General features: G+C 46.0%; 1 protein-coding gene across 1 annotated transcript in view; it reads right to left on the bottom strand.

The window, feature by feature from the left end:
* Nucleotides 1-316: 316 nt before the first annotated feature.
* The window catches only part of BUB1 (BUB1 mitotic checkpoint serine/threonine kinase), a 49170-nt gene continuing 23197 nt past the window's right edge, over nt 317-26289 (bottom strand). Inside the window, 9 exon segments of the mRNA XM_044290102.1 lie at nt 317-1115; nt 6586-6692; nt 13541-13718; nt 14959-15116; nt 15589-15750; nt 15840-15952; nt 24583-24729; nt 25598-25872; nt 25993-26083. Coding sequence (XP_044146037.1) covers nt 920-1115; nt 6586-6692; nt 13541-13718; nt 14959-15116; nt 15589-15750; nt 15840-15952; nt 24583-24729; nt 25598-25872; nt 25993-26083 — 1427 coding nt within the window. The 3' untranslated portion in view covers nt 317-919.

Raw genomic sequence — 26289 nt, 5'->3', positions numbered from 1 at the left:
GATTGGGTGGCCATTCTGTGAAAACAGTAAAAAATAAAATAAATTAAGGATATTATCTAAGTTTTACTGATAAAATCTGATCTGTTGATTGCTTTGTCCTTTTATTCTTGCAGGTATATTAGTTTCCTAGGTTCCTTTGCATGTGATCATGTCACCGATGCCTGCGGACAATAGCTGTAACGTAAAGAGTAAGGGTCCATTCACACGTCCGCAGGTGCGGACCCATTCATTTTCAAATGGGGCTGGAATGTGCGGTCTGCATCCGCACTTCCGTTTCGCAAAAAAATAGAACATGTCCTATTCTTGTCCGCAAGAAACGGCATTTTCTATGAGTGTGTTGGCGATGTGCGGTCCGCAAAATGGGGAACGCACATTGCCGGTGTCCGTGTTTTGTGGATGCGCAAAACACATATGGACGTATGAATGGACCCTAACCTGCCATAAACGAGGACAAGGAAAGCTAGCGTGGGAGCAGGGCCATGGCTTCTCATCTGTTATGACACATTCTAGACATGATTTTTGTGAATATTGACTGATACTGAGATGCATACGCAGAACTTTGCACTTTGTGCAGCGGCATATATCACAATAATTACAGACAATGGTTTTTCACCATCTACAGTGTTGAAAACATCTGGAAATGTATTTTTAGATTGTTCCATTTGTATTTTTTTCGGCACCTGCATGCACAAGCCCAAAAACCTTTCACAGGAGAGTAGCGGTGAGCGTATTACCTGTGCCTGATGATACAATGATACTCTAAAATCTGAGTGCAAGCTTATGCAGTGCCATCTTAAAGCACATCTGTTTAATACCATAAAAGCACAGAAGTGGGTAAGAAATGTCCATCACAAAAAAAAAAAAAAAAAAAAAAAAAAAAAAAAAAAAAAAGAAGCTTTTGGAAAAAGTCCTGTTAAGATTATTTCCGTGAAGGCTTGTTTTCTAGAAGCAAGATGACAAGTCTGTTGCGCAGAGATTTTATCTTTTGCGTGTACATTGCATGGAATGTTCGAGTCAGTTTTTCACGCAAATGTTTGAGTGGAGATGGGTTGTTACAATCAGGGATATTCAGCAATGTATGGAAAAAGTCTAACCACAAGTCTCCATTCGGAAATCTGAAATAAACAAATAAATAAAAAAACATTTGAAATCTGAAGTAAAGATAAGCAATATACTGCATAGTGGAAATCTTGTCCAAATATTCTCATAGGTCATAGATCTCTATGAAACTTGGACTACTATCAATTATCAGAATGAAGCATCTCTATATACTCTTCAAACCCCTTAGGCTACGTCCACATCTGTAGCAGGCATTCTGTTCTGGCAGCGGAAAATATCAGTAATTCTGAAATTGATATATGTGGCATAGCTGGATTCCACTCACTATAATGGGCTCCGCTGGGTTTCCGGCTATTCTGCCGGTCAAAAAAAAAATAATTTGAAATTTGCTGCATGCAGATTGGCATCACTGGAAATCCAACACATTCTTAGCAAACAATTGTTCAAATCCATGGTAGCGTTAGAGTTCCAGTAAAAAAAAAAAAAAAAAAAAAAAAAAAAAAAAAAAAAATATTTAAAACAGTGTCTAACCAGGTATGAGCATTCTTTAACCACCTCCGGACCGCCTAACGCACATGTGCGTTCCGGAGGTGGCAGGCTGGCGCACAGTCACGCATATATGCGTCATCTCGCGAGACGCGAGATTTCCTGTGAGCGCGCGCTCACAGGAACGGAAGGTACGCGAGTGGATCTCCAGCCTGCCAGCAGCGATCGCTCGCTGGCAGGCTGGAGATCCGAATTTTTTAACCCCTAACAGGTATATTAGACGCTGTTTTCATAACAGCGTCTAATATACCTCCTACCTGGTCCTCTGGTGGTCCCTTTTGTTAGGATCGACCACCAGAGGACTCAGGTAGGTCAGTACAGTCGCACCAAACACCACACTACACTACACCCCCCCCCCCCCCCCCCGTCACTTATTAACCCCTTATAAACCCCTGATCACCCATGATCACCCCATATAAACTCCCTGATCACCCCCCTGTCATTGATCACCACCCTGTCATTGATCACCCCCCTGTCATTGATCACCCCCCTGTCAGGCTCCGTTCAGACATCCGTATGATTTTTACGGATCCACGGATTCATGGATCGGATCCGCAAAAAGCATACGGACGTCTGAATGGAGCCTTACAGGGGGGTGATCAATGACAGGCGGGTGATCACCCATATACACTCCCTGATCACCCCCTGTCATTGATCACCCCCCTGTCATTGATCACTCACCTGTAAGGCTCCATTCAGACGTCCGCATGATTTTTACGGATCCATGGATCGGATCCGCAAAACACATGCGGACGTCTGAATGGAGCCTTACAGGGGGGGTGATCAGTGACAGGGGGTGATCACCCTGATCACCCCCTGTCATTGATAACCCCCCTGTAAGGCTCCATTCAGACGTCCGCATGCGTTCTGTGGATCCGATACATGTATCCAGGGATCCGTAAAAAATCATGCGGATGTCTGAATGGAGCCTTACAGGGGGGGTGATCAGTGACAGGGGGGTGATCACCCTGATCACCCCCTGTCATTGATAACCCCCCTGTAAGGCTCCATTCAGACGTCCGCATGCGTTCTGTGGATCCGATACATGTATCCATGGATCCGTAAAAAAATCATGCGGATGTCTGAATGGAGCCTTACAGGGGGGGTGATCAGTGACAGGGGGGTGATCACCCTGATTACCCCCTGTCATTGATAACCCCCCTGTAAAGCTCCATTCAGACGTCCGCATGCGTTCTGTGGATCCGATACATGTATCCATGGATCCGTAAAAAATCATACGCCACAAGTGACCCCATTTTGGAAAGAAGACACCCCAAGGTATTCCGTGATGGGCACGGCGAGTTCCTAGAATTTTTTATTTTTTGTCACAAGTTAGCGGAAAATGATGATTTTTCTTTTTTTTTTCTTTTTTCCTTACAAAGTCTCATATTCCACTAACTTGCGACAAAAAATAAAAAATTCTAGGAACTCGCCATGCCCCTCACGGAATACCTTGGGGTGTCTTCTTTCCAAAATGGGGTCACTTGTGGCGTAGTTATACTGCACTGGCAATTTAGGGGCCCAAATGTGTGAGAAGAACTTTGCAATCAAAATGTGTAAAAAAATGCCCTGCAAAATCCGAAAGGTGCACTTTGGAATATGTGCCCCTTTGCCCACCTTGGCAGCAAAAAAGTGTGACACATCTGGTATCGCCGTACTCAGGAGAAGTTGGGGAATGTGTTTTGGGGTGTCATTTTACATATACCCATGCTGGGTGAGAAAAATATCTTGGTCAAATGCCAACTTTGTAAAAAAAAAAATGGGAAAAGTTGTCTTTTGCCAAGATATTTCTCTCACCCAGCATGGGTATATGTAAAATGACACCCCAAAACACATTCCCCAACTTCTCCTGAGTACGGCGATACCAGATGTGTGACACTTTTTTGATGCCAAGGTGGGCAAAGGGGCACATATTCCAAAGTGCACCTTTCGGATTTCACCGGTCATTTTTTTTACAGATTTTGATTGCAAAGTACTTCTCACACATTTGGGCCCCTAAATTGCCAGGGCAGTATAACTACGCCACAAGTGACCCCATTTTGGAAAGAAGACACCCCAAGGTATTCCGTGAGGGGCATGGCGAGTTCCTAGAATTTTTTATTTTTTGTCGCAAGTTAGTGGAATATGAGACTTTGTAAGGAAAAAAGAGAAGAAAAAAAAAAATCATCATTTTCCGCTAACTTGTGACAAAAAATAAAAAATTCTAGGAACTCGCCATGCCCCTCACGGAATACCTTGGGGTGTCTTCTTTCCAAAATGGGGTCACTTGTGGCGTAGTTATACTGCCCTGGCAATTTAGGGGCCCAAATGTGTGAGAAGTACCTTGCAATCAAAATCTGTAAAAAATGGCCTGCAAAATCCGAAAGGTGCACTTTGGAATATGCACCCCTTTGCCCACCTTGGCAGCAAAAAAGTGTGACACATCTGGTATCGCCGTACTCAGGAGAAGTTGGGGAATGTGTTTTGGGGTGCCATTTTACATATAACCATGCTGGATGAGAGAAATATCTTGGCAAAAGACAACTTTTCCCATTTTTTTATACAAAGTTGGCATTTGACCAAGATATTTTTCTCACCCAGCATGGGTATATGTAAAATGACACCCCAAAACACATTCCCCAACTTCTCCTGAGTACGGCGATACCAGATGTGTCACACTTTTTTGCTGCCAAGGTGGGCAAAGGGGCACATATTCCAAAGTGCACCTTTTGGATTTCACCGGTCATTTTTTACACATTTTGATTGCAAAGTTCTTCTCACACATTTGGGCCCCTAAATTGCCAGGGCAGTATAACTACCCCACAAGTGACCCCATTTTGGAAAGAAGACACCCCAAGGTATTCCGTGAGGGGCATGGCGAGTTCCTAGAATTTTTTATTTTTTGTCGCAAGTTAGTGGAATATGAGACTTTGTAAGAAAAAATAAATAAATAAAAATCATCATCATTTTCCGCTAACTTGTGACAAAAAATAAAAAGTTCTATGAACTCACTATGCCCATCAGCGAATACCTTAGGGTGTCTACTTTCCGAAATGGGGTCATTTGTGGGGTTTTTCTACTGTTTGGGCATTGTAGAACCTCAGGAATCATGACAGGTGCTCAGAAAGTCAGAGCTGTTTCAAAAAGCGGAAATTCACATTTTTGTACCATAGTTTGTAAATGCTATAACTTTTACCCAAACCATTTTTTTTTTTGCCCAAACATTTTTTTTTTATCAAAGACATGTAGAACAATAAATTTGGCGAAAAATTTATATATGGATGTCGTTTTTTTTGCAAAATTTTACAGCTGAAAGTGAAAAATGTCATTTTTTTGCAAAAAAATCGTTACATTTTGATTAATAACAAAAAAAGTAAAAATGACAGCAGCAATGAAATACCACCAAATGAAAGCTCTATTAGTGAGAAGAAAAGGAGGTAAAATTCATTTGTATGGTAAGTTGCATGACCGAGCGATAAACGGTGAAAGTAGTGTAGTGCCGAAGTGTAAAAAGTGCTCTGGTCATGAAGGGGGTTTCACCTAGCGGGGCTGAAGAGGTTAAAGCCCTTTCCTTCTGAAAGTCATGTATATCAGATAACATTAAAGGAGTTGTCTCACTTCAGCAAACAACATTTATTAACTAGAGGAACTTAATACAAAATCACTTACTAATGTATTGTGATTGTCCATGTTACTTCCTTTACTGGCTTGATTCATTTTTCCATTAGATTATACATTGCTCGTTTTCCATGGTTACAACCACCCTGCAAACCATTAGTGGTGGTCGAGCTTACACAGTATAGGAAAAAAGAACCAGCTTATGTGCGCTCCCCACAGTCCCAGCCACCAGAAAGGCCAACGCTTTCCTATAGTGTGCAAGCACGACCACTGCTGCTGGGTTGCAGGGTGGTCATAACCATGAAAACAAGCAGTGTATAATCTGATGGAAAAAAAATTGATCCAGCCAGCAAAGGAGGCAATATGAACAATCACTATACATTAGTAAGTGGCTTGTATTAACTTCCTCTACATATTAAATGTCACTTGCTGAAGTAACTGCCCACACCCGAATTCTTTGCCGCCTCCGCTATGTGAAATCTCACGCAGGTGCAGTACCGCAGACTGCCTGCGCGATGTAGAAGCTCCAGAGGGCAACAGCTTCAAATGTGCCACTGGGCATGCACCGAGCCCAGCGACAAATTTAAAGCTATTGCCCTCAGGAGCTTCTACATCGCGCAGGCAGTCCACGGTACTGCGCCTGCGTGAGATTTCACATAGCGGAGGGGGGAGGAGGCAAAGAATTCGGGTGTGGGCAGTTACTTATGCTGGAAGAGGCATGCTTAGGCTCATTTTATATCATAATCAAGATTGTGTCAGGATTTAAGCACGGACTCCGTGGCTAAATCCTGACAGAATCTACCCAAATACAAGCAGTAATGCAAGTGAATGGAATATTTTATACTCAGAACAAACTGGAAAAAACCTGGACAGAATCAAGTAGGTGCTGTAGATTTATCCACAGTATGTTCATTATTGCTTTGGATTGCGCATGGAAAAACTGCAGAATAGCCCTACTGAATTACAATGGGAATGATCTACATGTGGATCAGCCCACACATCCATGGCACAAATCCAAATTTCTGTTAAGGGTTTAAAAATAAAATAAAATCCACAGCAGATTTGTCTATATATTAGATTAACGGTGGGCTGGCTAACCATCTAATGTGTATAGCGCTTAAAACTTTCCCCTTACTGCACATGTAGGGGGACAGAAGGATCAGGATATTGGATTTCAACATGGCCAATCCTTTTGTTCACTGAGGCAGCGGCTTTCTTCCCTCTCCCTATTTTGAACACACACAGAAGCCGAGCATGCATTTGTATGGGGGTGGGCGGGGGGTTCTTGAAGAGATAGCTGTTCAGCTGATGGTTATTGTGATGCATGTCCAAACTAGGAAGATCTCTTAGACTCCCCCCCCCCCCTTCCATTCCATAACTGACCGTTTAAAACTGCCATCTGTCTTCCATGTTCCCTTTTCTTCACGAACTTTCATGTAGTTGCCAAACAGCATGCAATAAACAGTTCCAGCTATTCCAAAGAAGTCCGTCTGTAAGGAGTTATGCAAGACACATAATGGCTTGTTACAATTAATACAATAAGTGAATACTTAACATTTAATGTGATTAAATGTTCATACACAATAAAACATAATGCATGCACTTTTTTTTTAAAGTTGTACTGTTCGCACGTAATGTCATTGACGAGTGCCACTATACAGTCCTCCAATCCCCGTAATTCATTATGGTACACTGCATTGAACATTTTTGGAAAGACCACACAATGACACAGATCTACGGATTTACGAGAAAACTTAAAAAAAAAAAAAAAGGCACGTAGAGCAAGAGTGCACAGCTCAGTCAGTAGGTGGTGTATTTGACAAAAGGTGGCAAAGCGGGATTCAGGAATCTGGTCAGTCTTGTTCTCCTGCTATCAGATGTTCCATCCCCAGCCCCGGGCCAAAATGCTGGATCTGGATTTTTTTTTTCCATAGGAACTTATTAGTGCCGTATCCGGCATTCAGAAAAACGGAAAGCGCAGACTGGTAAAAATGTTGGCCGTGGCCTAACGCGGCATGTGAGGAGACTCTGAACCCTTCTCTTCCGGACAAACATCCTGCAAATCCATCAGCATCCATGATATAAGTGCAAAGAAAGCTACTCACAACAGCGATATCTGACACCAGAGTCCGGGTACATCGACCGCCGGCGCTATGAAGCGGAACAGTAAGAAGGAGAGGGAGGAGAAGGCGAGCGGGCCAGCGGTGCGCTCTAGGCAAGATGGCTGAGGAGAGAAGGCTGCAGAGATCGTGGCACGGCTGGGAAAGTTTGCCAGACCGAATCGCTGGTGGACCAGCCTAGTGAGAGCGCTGAGGACTGGGTGTACTCACCTCTTGATGCGACTGCAGTGGCAGCATGGAGAAACGAGGGGTAGAGGGAGAGTAGGTGGTGAGAGGGACAACTGGAGAGGCTGTAAATGCTGGAAAGTCTGCACAGCTGCCCACTGAACAATGAGTGATGTGTTAAAAGCAGTTACAAACTGCAGCACCGCGCTGATAACTCTGAATACACAAATGGGGGCCTGCAAGAAAATATGTCTTTTTTTTTTTTTTTTTTAGACAAGACCTCAGGAAGGTCACTGAGAGAATTAAAGAAGTGGAGGAACGGGTCAGCTGCTTGGAAGACAGTGTCTCCTTTAAGAAAAAACCTGGGTAAAAATCACTCATGATGTCTCATATCTGCTGAAAAAGGCAGACGCTTTGGAGAACAGAGCCCGCAGGAATAATTTGCGGCTTGTGGGTGTCCCAGAGAAAGTAGAAGGCACAAATGCTGCAGTTTTCTTTGAGCAGTGGCTGATTGAGAAATTTCGGAAGGACTCCTTATCAAATATGTTTGCTATAGAACGAGTGCACAGAGTGCCTTTCCGCTCTCCACCACCAGGGGCCCCTCAGAGACCCCCCATTTTGATGAAGCTGCTGCATTTCAAAAGACAGAGACACTATCTTAAGGAAGGCAAGGGACCATGAAGACTTGCGGATAAAATGACATAAAAGTGCTCATATTCCAAGATTTTTCTGCAGAGGTACAGAAGAAACGGGCGAACTATGCGGAAGTGAAACGTCGCTTGAGAGAGCACCAAGTACCGTACTCCATGTTATATCCATCCAGGCTACGAGTGGTGGCTGAAGGAAAAGTCCATATCTTTGAAACAGCGAGTGCGGTGGTGCAAAGGCTAGAGGCTCCCAATTTACCAGGACAGCCTGAGCCATCTTTGGGATGATCTATGGACAACAGAGGGTTGTAAAGTACCAGTTTGGATGTCAGCTGTGCAAATTCCTTGGACGATGAATATATGCAGGGGGCAGCGGCATTGATCTGGAGGGTATCATGGCACCATGGGACTCTAAGTTTCTGTTACATTAGTTAAAGAGTCTTAGTGAGGCACAGTAATGTACCTAGCAGAATTATATGGTGATATAACTGGTTGCACTACATGTTTATTATGTATAATATGTCCTGGAGGAGGGCGAATCAAGAGATCGAGTAGTCAGAGGGAGATATATAGTCTCCGATTCCATACCTCAGACAGAATTTACAATCACATTGCCCATAGTAGCTGGGTATATTTTGGTTAATAATTTATATCTCCGCGTTTCAGAGGGGAATGTTTTTGTATCGATGTATTTTGTTTGTCAGTTCTGGGGAACAGCACCATGGTCATGATATGTCTTTCTGTATTACTAGCACGCTCGGTGAAAGGAAGGTAGAAAAGTTGGAAGAGATAGAGGGACTAGGAGGGGCGTCCGGGGAGTGATGTCTGTGGGGTATGATGATGAGGGTTAACGTGTTAGCATGGAATAGGAGGGGCCTCGGTGACGCAGCCAAAAGATACGCAGTGCTGAACTCCCTTAGACAGTTCCAACCTGCTATTATATGCCTCTCATCTGATAGCAGAATCCGTAGCCAAGTTAAACCGTGCATGGATCGGACATGCATATCACGCGACGTACTCTATAGTCATGCTAGAGGGGTCTGTGTACTCGTACACAAACCGATTCAGTTTCACTGCGTCAAATCAAATCTAGATCCCAATGGTAGATTTGTATGCCTACAGTGCACGATATATCAAACTACAGTAGTGGCAATATATTTCCTACCTCCGTACACGGGTGAGGTGTTGAAACATGTACTAGCGTTTGTGGCTGCGTCCCCTGATGTCCCTACACTTATTATCGGAGATTTTAATATGATACTTGATTATCTTATAGATAGACATCATGAGACAAGTACCCCTAGGGAAACACGTTTTTCCAACATGGCAAAAGGTATTGGCAGAGGCAGATTTTAGTAACTTTTGGAGAATCCGTAACCCTCACTCTGGACAGTTCTCCTGTCATTCTAGCTCTCATAATTCACGATCACAAATTGATCTAGCAATAGGCAACCAACAGATACTAAGACTTGTGCGGACAGTAGAATATCTGCCCAGAAGTCTTTCAGATCATTCCCCCATCAGAATAGAGTTAAACCTGGAATCTGCGTCTGAGAGGCATAGAGGTCTATGGAAATTAAATCCTTTCTGGCTGACCATATTACAAGATGAAGTGGGTATACTGGCAGAGATGCAGGAATTCATGTCAATTAACATTGGATCAGCACCGATTGGGGTAGTGTGGGACTCCTTCAAGGAGTCTGTTAGGGGAATGTTCGCTAAGCGCATCCAAAGATATAAAGCTAGAAACATACAATTGACACAAGAATTAAGCCTAGAGTTACTGATACGGAGTGTAAATACATTGATAACCCCAGTGAGATGCGACAGGTATTTTAACAAGGGAAAGCACAGTTATTGTAGTGATATTTAGTGAATATTATAAGCAATTATATTCCACTGGATTACAGCGTAGAGACAGTGAGACCCAGGAATTTCTCGCCTCTGTCAGGCTGCCAGTACTGACGGAACAAATAGAGAGCCTTGAGGAGCCTCTCAGTCTGGAGGAACTGGAGGTGACAGTGGGAGCACTTCCTAATGAGAAGGCGCCAGGGTCTGAAGGAATACCTGGGGGAACCGCTGAAAAAAAATACAAAGACTTTATGTTACCCCAGTTTTTGAACAGGCAAACATATTAGGTAGATTGCCTGAATCCATGGAAGAAGCCATAATAGTTCTGCCTAAGACGGGTAAAGATCCCACATGTCCAGGGTCATACAGACCTATCTCCCTACTATGCACTGACGTCAAGCTTCTGGCCAAAGTATTGGCTGGCAAAGGTGAGCCCTAGCTTGATACACGGAGACCAAACTGGCTTTATGCCAGGCAAATCTATGGCCATCAATATGAGGCGATTATTTCAGAGGGACAAGCGGGGGAACCGTGCAGTCCTTTCACTCGATGCTGCAAAGGCTTTCGACAGCGTTGAGTGGAAGTTCCTATGGAGAGTAATGGGAAATATGGGGTTCGGACCCAAATGTATGTCCTGGGTAAATTATATAGAGGATCAATATAGAGAGCCAGAATACGGACCAATGGGGCGATATCTGATGCATTCACTTTAGAAAGAGGTACATGTCAGGGGTGTCCTCTATCACCGATGCTCTTTGCCTTGGCTATAGAACCTCTGGCGCAGATAATACGTACAGATCCCAAAGTGATGGGTTTGACATATGGAGGCATAAAGGGGGACAAAAAACACAACGCACTCTATGCTGATGATATGTTGCTCTTTTTAGAGAACATCGACCACTCTGTACCCCATGTAATGAACCCAATTGGGATTATGGGACAAAATCGGTTATGCTTCCTTTGGATTCAGTGTCGAAATCACTCCATTACAAGTGTCCAGTACGTTTAAATACTTAGGGATACAGGTAACATGTAGATCACAGGAATATACAGACCTAAATCTAAACCCATTGTTAAACGGTAGTGCCCAAAAGGTAAATAGCTGGTGTAAGCTGCCACTATCTGTCATCGGAAGAGCCAACTTAGTGGTGCCGATGCCGCAATTTCTATACATTTTGCATAATAGCCCAGTGTGGATACCAATGAGACACTTCTACAAAATACAGGGATTATTCAGGGCCCTAATATGGAATAAACAGTCCCCAAGAATTCGCTTAGAGACCTTACAGAGGGAGAAGGATAGTGGTGGACTGGCGATCCCCAACCCATGGTTATACTTTTTAGCGGCACAGGCTCAGCAGTGCAAATGCTGTAGTATTATGGGTACCTCAGACTCAATTAATGCACTAATGTCTTATTTGGTAGGAGGGAGACATTATATATTTATTATATTAGAGCTTGGTTCTGTAGTCCACCCCCCAGAGTCTGTCCCGAGTGTTGCCCTGCTCTGCAAGGTATGGAAAAAAAAATGAAAGAAATTACCAAACTTTCGGGGTGTAGCTCCCTTACTCCTTTATGGCACAATTCAAGCCTCCCGAAGCTGTTCAAGTTGGAAGGCTTTGGTAGTTGGGAGAAAAAGGGGCCTCTATTGGGTGTCACAACTTTATGCAAATGGAATTCTCCAAAGCTTTGAACAATTAAAGGAAGAATTCAAACTTGCCAAAGCAAACTTTTATCAATATCTACAATTACGCCATGCCTTGACGGTGCAGGGTAGGACAGCGGATATGACTATACAGGCATCTGTTAGCAGAACAAATCAGGAAAGGAGGTGACACCAAAGGAGTGATCTCAGTATTTTACAAGTTGTTACCCTCATTTTATCAAGACCACTTTCCTTTGAAGGTTAGGGAAAAAAAATGGTCCCGAGAGGTAGGCCTCCTAGACAATGTACAGTGGCCTTAAATATTGTCTAAGAGCCCCTTGCTATAACTGTGTGAAACGCACAGACTTTCACAACTATACCTGATACATAGGGTATATACAGCACACCCGAGTTCCTACATAAGATAGGTGTACGTGACACATCTAACTGCCCCAAATGCAATATTTCGGGGGCACATATCCTGCACATGTCTTGGGAGTGCACTGCCATAGGCCCTTTTTGGAATATAGTATTTTACATAATTTTTATGGTGTTTGGGATCAGACTACCAGCCGAACCACTGATAGGTGTGCTGGGCCTGTTACAAGGGGATTCCACAACAGATATTAACATTGGCATAAGTAGATCACTGTATCAGGCTAGGAAATGACGAGCCAAGTATTGGATAAGCACTGCTGTACCAGCCAAAGAGGAATATATTGCACACATGAATGTGATAATTGGATTGGAAAGGGGAGTGTATAGCAAAAGAGGAACGATTAAGAAGTATGAAGTCTCCTGTCTTTACAATTGGGGCAAAATGCTAGATAGCGTTAAAGGGAAGTAAAATACTATAACTTTATTGAAAGTCATGATATAGTAGAAACAGGGGACGCAACGTCATAGGTAGAGACACAGTTGAGCAAAATGATGATATGGCATGGTGCAGGTTAGAGGAGGTAGGGTTCTTCATTCTTGTATGTTCATGATTGTTTATTAATGCACCCAAATTGGATTTGTACTTGTTTACATAAATGTACTTATCCCAAAAACTTTAATAAAAACGACTTTATATATTTAAAAAAAAAGGGCAATTAAAAAAAAATATATATTTAATCAAAATGGATCCGTTTGTCCGTATGACAAACTGATCCGTTCTTGCAATGCATTTTTAAGACTGATCAGGATCCTGATCAGTCTTAAAATGCAATCAGTTGGCATACGTTTTGCCGGACTCCTCTGCTGCAAGTGTGAAAGTAGCCTAAGATAACTCTCTCTGAAATTTTTGCTGCATCTGTCTACAGATGGACCAGCTCACAGAAGTATCAGATTACACATTTCAGTAAAAATCTATGGAGAGGGGAGCGAGCAAGAACTGAGTGACACTGGAGAAACACAGCCAGAGAGCTGCACCAGCTAAGCAGTTTCCATCTCAGGCCAAGTTCTTTGTTAACATCAGCACAGGTCAGTACTTCTCTATAATGCCCTCTATGATCTTAGGGCTGCTTCTAAGTAAGAGAAAGTGAGGAACCAGATTCTCATGTAGTGTATGGATGCTAGTTTTCACCCACCAGCTCTGAGAGTGCTGCCAACTAAAGATATCACATGCAGATGAGAAAATTGCTAAATTGCTAAAAATGTCAGATACAAGTCATATAATGGCCAGAAATAGTGTTATCCATCATATACACACACTTTACTATTGGTTAATTCACAGTGTGTTGAAAGGTTAGATATGATGCTGTATCAACTTCATCAATTTGTCTTTCCTATATCAGTGTTCTTAAGTAAATATAGGTATACTTTTGTTTTGTAACCCTACAAATACTACTGAATATAACAATATTAACCAAGAAATTATATCTAGAACGTAATGGAAACAATTACAGGAAGGATTCACAGCAACATACTTGATAATTCCACGGCTTATTGGAGAGCATTTCAATGCACTGGAATCCTGAGGTCTCACACTTTCCGGTGAATACTGTTCCCTTGGGGAAGAGAGTCATATCTATACTCTGCCCCAGATCAATTAGTGCAAGTCCATGGGATAAAAGGTCCAGATCACAAGATTTGTTATCCATAAACCTAAGGAAATGGAAATATACACAGACGTCAAAAACTGAAATCACATATGACTCCATTGAACAAGGATGTGCCATGTGACCCCCCACTCACCCACCACCTGCCCTCCCTGTTGGAGGCCTATTAGGGCTTTTAGAGGGTATATTTCATACTTTCCAACTCCTATAGATTGTTTCGGAGTTTCCTAAAATATGGGAGATCTGCCACACTACAGTATGGAAAGTTACACATATGCTGCTCAATGTCATAACAAGTGAATTACGATTGAATAATTACATTCAGGAACTGCAATATAAGTGACTTCCCATTTCAGATTACAACTGGCCCAGCAATCAGCTGATTTGGCTTCAGAAACTCTTCAATCAGCCGCTATATCCAGTTAAAGGGGTATTCCGGCTGTGAGAAGTTATCTCCTATCCACAGGATAGGGGATAACTATAAGATAGGTCAGGGGTTCTACTGCTGGGACCCCCACTGATCACTAGAATGGGGATCCTGTACTCCCCCCCCCCCCCCCCCCCGCCTCTAAAATAAATGGAGCAGCCTGTTTGACATACACACTGCTGCTCCATTCATCTCTATGGGAGTTCCCAAAACAGTTGAATACAGCACTCAGCTGTCACCAGAACTCCCGTAAAGATGAATGCAGTGGCATGTTACTGGCCCCTCGTTCATTTCTGCAGTCTACCTGGGGTCTCTCGATCACTGGGGTCTGAGTTGGAGGGACCCCCCCATCAATCTAATAGTTATCACTTATTCTATGGATAGGGAATAACTTGTCAAAACTGGAATTCCCCTTTAAAACATGCCAATGAATGGGCATCCCTGTAATACATGGGTGAGTGAAAGCAAAAACTGGTCTTTGTTAGCAGTGAGGTTTAAATGGACAAGGGTTATCGTCATGAATGAGGGCCATTGGAGTAATAGTGCAGGGAAGCACTAGGAAATCCAATTGCTCGATTCTGCTCTCCACGTGTCGACAGAAGAATGTACTCGTGTGAATATACTCCTATTCACAAACAGATTTGTTGCCTGGTCCATTTATTTGAATTGGGCTTGCAGAAATCCATGCGTTTGCTGCTGAAACAATGCCATTCACATGTACGGAACTGATTTTAAGTTGTACAGGGAGCCATTAGGTGCAATAAATCCACCACAAGCCCCTGATGTTTAATTCCTCTACCATCAAAGACACACAAAGCAAAGGAAGCAAAGACGTGGACACGTCAGTCAAATCACTTACTTTTCTCCCAGTGCAAAGTTGTCAGGTTTAATGTCACCGTGGATGATACCGATGTCGTGGAGTTGTTCAACCATGTATAGGATGTTGATAGCAAAATACATGACTAGTGGCACTGGCATCACTTTCTCAGGCAACTTCTTGTACAAATTTATTGCATTCTGAAATGACATTAAATAAAAACACCAAGATTAAAAAAGCTAAAATTAACTGAGCATGTACATGAGCAACAATTCTCTTTTTTTTTTTTATAGAGTTAAAGAACTTGTCCAGCTGTTAATATTGATGAACTATCGTCAGGATAGTTCATCAATATTTGATTGTCCGGGGTCTGACACCCATGAGCCCCAGTGATCAGTTTGAAGAGCATGTGTTCTCCAAGTGAGTGCCACTTCCTCTTCATTACAATAAACTTCGTCTTGGAATTGCAGTGTAATAAAAGTACCTGCTCTATTCAAGTGAATGGAGTAAGTACATTATGCGACCACTCCAATGGAGACGAGATGTAGTGTAATGACCTGGAAGTAGCCTGAAAACAACCTCTTTAATTAAAGTTTAGAGAAACTATATTATAGTTTGGGTCATATAGCTTAGCAACAGTACAATATAATGATATAATCAGTTATATCTTACCAGTAATGACCCATGACTGTACAGATCTCCCTCCAGCACACTCCCATTCTGGAATATGTGTGCAGAATGGAAACGGATATAGAGATGCCTCAACTCGGGCTTCATTCGTTGTGTGATCTGGGTTCCAATGTAGAACTCCCAGGGCTTTGCCGGCTTCTGAACCTGTGTATAAGACAGGAGGTTTTTACCATGTACACAATGTCCATTCTCATTCACCACATAACAGCAAACATATGGATTCCTTCAATTACCTTCAGAATGACGTTCTGGTTGTACTGCGTGTGGATATCAAATATGGATGCTTGATAGACGTGTGCAAAAGCGCCTTCTCCAATTAAATAGTCAATATTAAATATTTGTGGACCTGACAAATAAGAGTCAGATTTAAATCAGGTGATGCACAATCATGGCGGCCACGAAGTCTGCTGAATCTTTATAGGGTACAGCAGAATTCCACACAAGTAAAGCGTCACTGAGCTTTCCAAAAAACGTTTATACATCATAGTGACATATCAAAGGTTTCGATCAGTGGGGTTACTGATTGCTAGAATGATGCGAGAGACATGCTCACATATCATGCCCTCTCCTCACTGCAGGAGACGAAATCGAGAAGGACCTATACACTTCTATTGAGGCAGTTTCCTGCCATTGATATGGCGCTATGATATACGTTTTTTTAATTAATAAAGTTAATAAATCTGGTGCATCTTTGACGGTCTGTGCACTAGAAAAAGGAGATTTTTGTATAACTTACCAGTTAAATCTCTTTCTCGCTCTTCCTTGGGGGACACAGACCTTGGGTATAGCTCAGCTCCCTAGGAGGCGTGACACTAAGTAAAACTGTTAAGCCCCTCCTCCATCAGCTATACCCTCAGCCTGGAGATAGAGGCTACCAGTTGCGTGTCCAAGTAGTGAAAGGATAACAACCAATAACGGAAACAACCAGCCAGCAACCCAACGGGGCGCCAGACCATAACCCTGTAACAAAACACAGAAGGGTGGGTGCTGTGTCCCCCAAGGAAGAGCGAGAAAGAGATTTAACTGGTAAGTTATACAAAAATCTCCTTTTCTCGCCCATTTTCCTTGGGGGACACAGACCTTGGGACGTTCAAGAGCAGTCCAAGAAGGGAGGGACCACAAACCCAAGGCGGACCACCACCGGAGCATCAGGAAACCGCTGCCTGCAAAACCAGGCGGCCCAAAGCAGCATCCGCTGATGCATGCGTATGCACTCTAGAACCTTGTGAAAGTGTGCAGAGAGGACCAAGTGGCTGCTTTGCACAACTGTTCAGCCGAGGCCCGATGCCTCTGCGCCCAGGAAGCTCCGACTGCTCTGGTGGAATGAGCAGTGACGCTGAAAGGCGGAGCTCTACCCTTGGCTCGATAAGCCTCAGACACCGCCAGTTTAATGAAACGGGCAATAGCCACCTTGGAGACCGCCAAACCCTTGCGCGAACCCTCCGGAACCACAAACAGGGAGTCCGTGCGCCGAAAGGATCCGGTGACCTCCAGATAAATCTTCAACGCCCTGACCACATCCAGACGGTGCAGTTCCCGTTCTCTGGGGTGGGAAGGAGAGGGACAGAGCGACGGAAGGACGATGTCCTCATTGATGTGAAAGGCGGAGACCACCTTTGGCAGGAAGGACGGGACAGGCCGAAGCACAACCTTATCCTGGTGGAAGATCAGGAAAGGTTCGGAGCAAGAAAGAGCCGCTAACTCCGACACCCGTCGGAGAGATGTGATGGCCACAAGAAAAATGACCTTGCAGGACAGAAGGCGAAGGGAGACCTCCCGTAAAGGCTCGAAGGGGGCTGATTGGAGCGCCGAGAGCACCACATTCAGGTCCCAGGATGGAACTGGAGGGCGGTACGGCGGAACAGAGTGAGCCACCCCTTGTAAGAAGGTCTTAATTGGCCCCAGAGGGGCCAGGGGACGCTGGAGAAGAATAGACAGCGCCGAAATCTGTCCCTTCAGAGAACTGAGGCTCAGCCCCAGGTCCAGACCCGACTGGAGGAAGGACAGGATCGTGGGAAGAGAAAACCGGAGAGGTGGGATGCTCCGGGACTCACAGAACCCCAGATAGGACCTCCAAACCCGATAGTAGATCCTAGAGGACACGGGCTTACGAGCACGGATCATGGTGCGGACTACGTCCGCGGAGAAACCCCGTCGCGTTAAGACGGCGGTCTCAATAGCCACGCCGTCAAACGTAGCGAGCCTAAATGCTCGTGGAAGATCGGTCCCTGAGAGAGAAGGTCTTCCCTGGAGGGCAGTGGCCACGGTGCGTCTGCCAACAGCAACATTAGGTCGGCGTACCAAGACCGGCGGGGCCAATCCGGGGCGATCAGAATCGCGGGAACGCCCTCTGCCGCGATCCTCCGAAGAACCCGTGGCAGGAGGGGAAAAGGAGGAAAGACGTACAGAAGGGAGAAGTCGCGCCACGGAAGGACGAGCGCGTCGGCGCCGTACGCCTTCGGGTCCCGCGCCCTGGCCAGGTATCGGGGGACCTTGTGGTTGAATTTGGAAGCCATGAGGTCCACGTCGGGGCGACCCCAGCGAAGACAAAGGGCTTCGAACACCTCTGGGTGCAGGGACCATTCTCCCGGGTCGATGGTGGACCGGCTCAGGAAATCCGCCGCCCAGTTGTCCACCCCCGGGATGTAAATCGCGGATAAGGCCGGCACATGCGCCTCCGCCCAGAGGAGAATGAGGGTCACCTCTTGCATCGCTGCAGCGCTGCGAGTGCCTCCCTGATGGTTTATGTATGCCACAGCCGTGGCATTGTCCGATTGGATCCGAACAGGGTGGCCCCGCAGTAGATGGGTCCAGTGTCTGAGGGACAGAAGAATCGCCCTCAGTTCCAGAATATTGATTGGAAGTCTGGACTCCGATAGAGACCAGACGCCCTGGACGGACCGGGGAGGGAAAACCCCCCCCCACCCCCGTAAGCTGGCATCGGTGGTAATCACCAGCCAGTTCAGTGGGAGGAAGGACCTCCCCCGTAGAGGGATATGCAACCACCAGCTGAGGGAAGCCCGAGCCAGGGGAGGCAGAAGAAAGGTCCTGTCCAGACTCCTCGGTGATTTGTCCCAGGCCGACAGAATTGCCCTCTGAAAGGTGCGGGATCGGAATTGTGCGAACGGCACCGCTTCGAAACAGGCAACCATCTTCCCCAACAACCGCATGCTGGATCTGAGGGAAGGGCGGTGATGACGGAGGAGACTGCGAACAGACCCGCAAAGGGCCAGACGCTTGTCCGACGGGAGGCGGACCTCCGCCAACTCCGTATCCAGGAGCATCCCCAGGAAGATCAGCCGTCTGGAGGGGGTAAGAGAAGACTTGGGGTGGTTGATGATCCAACCGAACCGCGTCAGGGTCTCCAGAGTGAGTCCCACACTGCCGGATGCCTGAGAGAAGGAGGGTGCCTTGACCAAGATGTCGTCCAAGTAAGGGAGAAGAAAAACACTTCTTGAACGCAGAAGGGCCAAGACAGGGGCCAGGACCTTGGTGAATACTCGAGGAGCCGTCGCCAGACCAAAGGGAAGGGCGACGAATTGGAAGTGATCGTCCCCTACCGCGAAGCGCAGGAAGCGGTGATGACATGGAGCAACCGGAACGTGGAGATATGCATCCTGAACGTCGATTGAGGCCATGAAATCCCCTCTTTCCAGGGAGGCCACTGCGGACCTGAGAGACTCCATCCGGAATCTCTGCAGTCGGAGAAAACGGTTCAGGCGCTTTAGGTCCAAGATCGGTCGCACTGAGCCTTCCTTCTTGGGAACCACAAAGAGGTTCGAGTAGAACCCCCTGAACCTTTCCGACGGAGGCACGGGGGCGACGACACCCTTGTCCATTAGAGAGCGAATGGCCGTGAAGAAGGCGGCCGCTCGTACGGGATCCCGCGGAGGACGGGACCGGAAGAAACGGTCTGGCGGAATGGACGCAAATTCGATCTTGTATCCGCAAGATACAATCTCGAGCGCCCATGCGTCTGAGATGTGGGCCCGCCATACGTTCCTGAACAGTAGAAGGCGGCCCCCCACCCGGGTGGGTGGGGGCGCACCTTCAGGCAGAGGGCTGCTGGCCTGTGGGAGCCCGTGTGGGCTGGGGCTTGCGCCAGGTAGATTGCGTCCGAAAAAACGGCTTCTTGCGTCTATCCTGGGCTGGGCCAGAGGAAGAAGAACCGGCCGCGGGTCTAGACCCGGTGGGCTTGCGAAAGGACCGAAAACGGGACGAACCAGCGCGACCACGGGGGGCGCCCCTCGGCCTGGACTGGGGGAGGTGAGTACTCTTCCCACCTGTGGCCTCAGATATAAGTTCGTCCAGACGGGTTCCGAACAAGCGGGAACCCGTGAATGGTAGGCCAGCCAAAGAGCGTTTGGAAGCGGCGTCCGCCGCCCAAACCTTCAGCCAGAGTTCCCTCCTGACAGAAACTGCCAGGGCAGAGGAACGGGCAATGAGGGCACCCGCATCAAGAGAGGCCTCACAGACAAATTTTCCGGCCTGGACAATTAGTTGGGCTAAGGAACGGAGGTCCTGTAGAGGGACGTCCGACCCTAACTCCCGTTCCAGTTGCAAACCCCATTCAGAGACCGCTTTACCAGCCCAGGCGGAGGCAAAGACCGGTCTAAGGGCCGAACCAGAGGCAGTAAATATGGCCTTGGAGAGGGATTCCGTACGACGGTCCTCAGCAGACTGGAGGGAAGATCCGTCTTGTACAGGAATAGTAGTGCTTTTGGACAGGCGAGCCACGGGAGGATCAACCTTAGGCGGGGACGTCCACGTGGTCACAGAATCCGCTGGAAAGGGATAACAAATGTCCAGCTTTTTGGGTGTAACAAAGCGGACGTTAGGCCGGGTCCAAGCCTTGGACACCACAGAAGAAAAATCAGCGTGGATGGGAAAGACCTTGGAGGCCTGTCTGGGGCGAAGAAAGGACACGCCGGCCTGTTCAGAGCTGGGGGGGTCATCGTGTATGTGAAAGGTATCACGGATGCTAGTGATAAGATGCCCCACCGCGGACGCCAATTTGGACGGAAGCTCTGAGTCCATGTCCACGTCCGAATCCGCCAGTTCTCCCTCAGAAGGCGTATCCCTTTGAGAGGATAGACTTGACTGAGCTCGCACGCATGGCGGAGAGAGCGAAGCATCTGGAGAAGATGTGCGCTCAACCCTTGAACGTTTCTGAATATGCCGGGCCCTGGAAGATTCGCTGGGAGGCAGGGAATCAGTGGGGGCGGCAGAAACGGTAGTCCCAGCGGGTGCGACAGGGATTGTGGCAGCCTGCGGGAGAGGCGGTCTATCCACGAGACGGCCCACTACGTGTGTAAGGCTTTCCACCGCCTGAGACAGAGACCTAGCCCAGTCAGGGGGTTCAGAGGCACCGGGGGGCGCAGCAGAAAGCGGGCCCTGCACCGGGGCCTGACATGCAAGGCAATGCGGCTCAGATTGCCCACGCGGAAAAAGTTCCTTGCAGGCGGTACAGGCATGGTACCAGGGTTTGGGGGCACCCGTGGGATCTGACATGTTGAAAGAGTGGTCGTACCCTGATACAGAGACCACAAGGGGTTGCAGCAGCTATGACCAGGAGGGTTAGGAGAGGGTTAACTGTCCTACCAGTGTCAGAAGAACGTCAGGAGTGAAGTCCAGATCAACAGCTGCAGAAAGGCAGCAACAGCAGAGAGCGTGCGTCCCAGAAACGCAATCTATGCACCAGGAGTCTCCCACGTGGCTCAGCTTCCAGAACGGAGTGAGGAAGCGCGGCAAAAAACCTCAGCAGAGGCGCGGGAAGAAGCTCCGCCCCCTACACGTTTGAATGTCTCCTGTGAAGGAGAACGTAACTCCGCCCCCAATGACGCGCGCGCGCGCGAAAAAAGAGCACGCCCCCTGCTGCCGTGACTCTCAGGTTTATGTCCGTAGAATAAGGCCCGCAGGCCCAAGTGCGCGGCGATATGCAGGTGGGTGACCTCACCGAGCCTCCTCTGTCACAATGTCCCCCGCCGAGCCCGAACCGCCGATGTCGGGCCTAAGCCCCGCCCCCCGATCACGCACGGAGCGGCGGCGGCGGGGAGGGAGAAGGATGTCAGGAGAGTAATCCGGGCCCAATAAACAGCGTGGGGAATCAGCCATTGGGGAGCGGAAGCAGCCGCAGATGGGGAGATCTACAGAGCGCTCAAATGACGACCACGGGTGCCCCCCCAAACCCAGTGCAAATAGGGACAGGGTATGGGCTGGAAAAGCCATCTTACCTGTCTTCACCCTCAGTTCCTTCCAGCAGGGTCGCCCCTTCAGCTACTGGCACCGCAGTGGCAGGAAGCTGGGAGAGGGGCTTTGCGTGCGGGCGACCCCCTAGCTGGCGGGATGTAGGGGAGCCATTGCTGCCCAGATCCCCTATTGCTTCTGTGGGGGAGGCAGCAGTGCAGATAGTTGGCACTGGCGCAGCTCACCCCGGGAGAGCAGAGAGGCCAATGCGTCTCTGGTATCCCTAGGAAAAAACAAAAATAAAATAACAAATTAGAGAAAAAATTACAACAAGGAGAAAACAGCCCTGCAGTAGCAGGGAGTGTCTTGCCTCCTTGGACACTAAGCTAAAACTGGTAGCCTCTATCTCCAGGCTGAGGGTATAGCTGATGGAGGAGGGGCTTAACAGTTTTACTTAGTGTCACGCCTCCTAGGGAGCTGAGCTATACCCAAGGTCTGTGTCCCCCAAGGAAAATGGGCGAGAAAATCGAATCGACACCAGTTATGTGCTAGCGTACATATGTGCTGCAATTCACACAAGTTTTTGGAGTAAAATATAGTAACCCCTCCCACTACGCCCTGCCAATATTTTAAAAAAAAGTCCCATGAGCACCAAAAACAGCCAAAGTAGTTGCAACATTTTTACTTTTTACTTTTATTTTGCACAAATTTGGAACTACTTTTCTGCCCTTGATGAATTCCCCCCCAATAAGCCACATACACTGTACGATTCTAGATTAACATGAAGGACCAGCAGAAGAGTAGGGATCTCCCAATGGTCTAGCATGCATAACATTTGTATGCTCACCTCAATACCTGACTCCTTACACGAATAAGGCCTCTTTCAGATGGGCGTTGCGGGAAAAGGTGCGGGTGCGTTGCGGGAACATGAACGATTTTTCCGCGCAAGTGCAAAACATTGTAATGCGTTTTGAACGCGCGTGAGAAAAATCGGCATGTATGATACCCAAACTTCTTCACAGAAGTTAGGGCTTGGGATCGGTGTTCTGTAGATTGTATTATTTTCCCTTATAACATGGTTATAAGGGAAAATAATAGCATTCTGAATACAGAATGCATAGTACAATAGCGCTGAAGGGGTTAAAAATAAAATAAAAAATTTAACTCACCTTAATCCACTTGCTCGCGCAGCCCGGCATCTCTGTCTTCTGTGCAGGAAAAGGACCTGTGGTGACATCACTCCGGTCATCACATGGTCCATCACATGATCTTTTACCATTTTACCATGGTGATGGATCATGTGATGACCGGAGTGACGTCACCACAGGTCCTGTTGCTGCACACAAGATAGACAGAAGAGAAGCCGGGCTGCGCGAGCAAGTGGATTAAGGTGAGTACATTTTTATTTTTATTTTTTTAACCCCTCCAGCACTATTGTACTATGCATTCTGTATTCAGAATGCTATTATTTTCCCTTATAACCATGTTATAAGGGGAAATAATGATCGGGTCTCTATCCCGATCGTCTCCTACCAACCGTGCGTGGAGAAGAAAAGAAAAGAAAAGAAAAAAAAAAAAAAATGTTGCTCACTTAGTGGTCCAAAGTACTTTTTTCGGATGAAAGCAAATTGTGCATGTCATTCAGAAATCAAGGTGCCAGAGTCTGGAGGAAGACTGGGGAGAGGGAAATGCCAAAATGCCTGAAGTCCAGTGTCAAGTACCCACAGTCAGTGATGGTCTGGGGTGCCATGTCAGCTGCTGGTGTTGGTCCACTGTGTTTTATCAAGGGCAGGGTCAATGCAGCTAGCTATCAGGAGATTTTGGAGCACTATATGCTTCCATCTGCTGAAAAGCTTTATGGAGATGAAGATTTCATTTTTCAGCACGACCTGGCACCTGCTCACAGTGCCAAAACCACTGGTAAATGGTTTACTGACCATGGTATTACTGTGCTCAATTGGCCTGCCAACTCTCCTGACCTGAACCCCATAGAGAATCTGTGGGATATTGGGAAGAGAAAGTTGAGAGACGCAAGACCCAACACTCTGGATGAGCTTAAGGCCGCTATGGAAGCATCCTGGGCCTCCATAACACCTCAGCAGTGCCACAGGCTGATTGCCTCCTATGCCACGCCGCATTGATGCAGTCATTTCTGCAAAAGGATTCCCGACCAAGTATTGAGTGCAGAACTGAACATAATTATTTGAAGGTTGACTTTTTTTGTATTAAAAACACTTTTCTTTTATTGGTCGGATGAAATATGCTAATTTTTTTAGATAGGAATTTGGGGTTTTCATGAGCTGTATGCCAAAATCATCAATATTAAAACAATAAAAGGCTTGAACTACTTCAGTTGGTGTGTAATGAATCTAAAATATATGAAAGTCTAATGTTTATCAGTACATTACAGAAAAAAAATGAACTTTATCACAGTATGCTCATTTTTTTAGAAGGACCTGTACGTTAGGAGTATAGGTAGTGGCTTAGCTATCATCCTAACTGATGTCTAAAGGCTTGTTTAAAAAGGTTGAACACCAACGTATAGCAGGAATCTGCAACCTCCAGCACGCCAGCTGTGGTGAAACTACAACTCCCAGCATGTACACTTGATTGGCCGTTCTCAGAACTCCCACAGAAGTGAAAGGAGCACACTGGGACATAGCAGAAACATTGCTACAAAAAAAATAATGGATCAACACAGATGATTAGAATGCATAACATAGGTCTAGATTATACACACGCATGTTGCAGATGAGCTCAGTAGGTTTGAAGTCTTGGCATTTCTCTTACCCAATTTTACGTTTGTTTTTAATTTAAAAGATGGGACACTTGTATGCCACTTGTGGTAACTGTTCATGGAGTCAAGAGGCGTTGGTAACTGAGACAATAAACGGGTGATCAGGTTGTCATCCCAAGCGTTCTCAACGATTGCTTGCTCTGAAAGGAAAAAAAAATAAAAAATGTCAATATCAGCTGTTAAAGGGGTTCTCAGAAGCCAGGGTGCTCCATGAGCACTTAGGTTTCTTACTAGTCCAGTGGCATCACCAAGGGAATGGAGCCGAGCTGAGCTACAATACCAAGCACAGCCTCTAGCCAAAATGAACAGCTCTGTGCTTAGTAAGCTGGGAGCAGGCCGCAGTGCAGAGGCCTCTTCAAACAGCTGATCGGCTGGGGTGCTGGGCATCGGACCCCCACCAATCTGATCCTGGGGATAGGTCATCAATATTAAAATCCTGGATACCCATTCACTGTAATGGGATCCACTGTGTTTTCAGAAGGGATACCAGCTTTCTCCCTAAAAAACACTGTACCCGGCTATACCAATAAAACAATTGCAATAGTCTGTTCCTCTGCTGGAACAGAATACCGTCAATCCTCTACGCCGATGGGAATGTAGCCTAATATTTTAAATTTTACTTTTTTGGTAGGCAAGGTATTTCACAGTGTGTGAGAACATGATGTCTTAATAGTCTGGACATTTACACACATATTTACACAATATGCTTAATTTTGTAAATTGAGTCCCCACACCTTTCAAGATCTCTGCATCGATGAGCCTCATCTTCTATAGAAATGCTTAATACCCCTTCTATATATTGCATTACTAGTGCTCATTTAACCAGTAAGTGATGACTATAATGACACAAATCATGCAAGAACTGAGGTTGTCATGATATGTAGGCCAGGAAAATCTTTGAGAGCTCTACATTGTAGTGTCTAAAGTATTCTAACCAGATAGGGAAATCTTAACCAAGGTCAATTTACTGAAATTGTGTGACCATATTCTATTACAGATCATCTATACCTTGCGTTTGAATGGATGGCTCAGGTTCAAGCTCTTCTTCATCAGCACATACGATGAATGGTTTCGTCGTTATGCCCCAAGGGTCTTCCAGGTTTACTGTACTGCACTGTAAGGTATCTGAGAGCTTACATGCTGCCAGGCGCTTCTCGGTACACTCAACCATATCTGCCCCTACAGCGACCTGTGGATCACTCAGAGGGACCATAGTACAGGAGGAAGGTGATGGGATGCCGACTGCAATCTTAGACTGTTCAGGACTGAGTTCCTGAATTGGGCTACCAAGAAAAAACTAAAATATTAGATACAACATATGTCACATGTATATTTGCATACATTTTACACACACACACACACACACACACACACACACACACACACATTTCAATATCTTATACCTTAGTTTCCTTATTTTGGATGCCTGTACATTTTTATCCTCAGAATAATCAAAAACCATGTGACAGCCATCAGCCATGATCACTGCATTTTCTAAAGGATGAAATATATAAAATTTTAGTAGGAAGCACAAACTCCTGGCAATTGCAAAAATATATGTAAAAAAATCAATCTAAAAAAAGTATTATAAAGTTATATCAAATATTCATCGAAAGTAGTAATGCACTTTTAGTTTGTCCAAACAGACCACCATAATTGCTTTAAAGTGGTTTTCCAACTTCTTTATACTGATGACCTAT

Source organism: Bufo gargarizans, chromosome 4 (assembly GCF_014858855.1).
Source record: "Bufo gargarizans isolate SCDJY-AF-19 chromosome 4, ASM1485885v1, whole genome shotgun sequence".
NCBI lineage: Eukaryota > Metazoa > Chordata > Amphibia > Anura > Bufonidae > Bufo > Bufo gargarizans.
The sequence above is the reverse complement of the archived record's forward strand: the minus strand, read 5'-3'. Positions and strand labels throughout refer to the sequence as shown.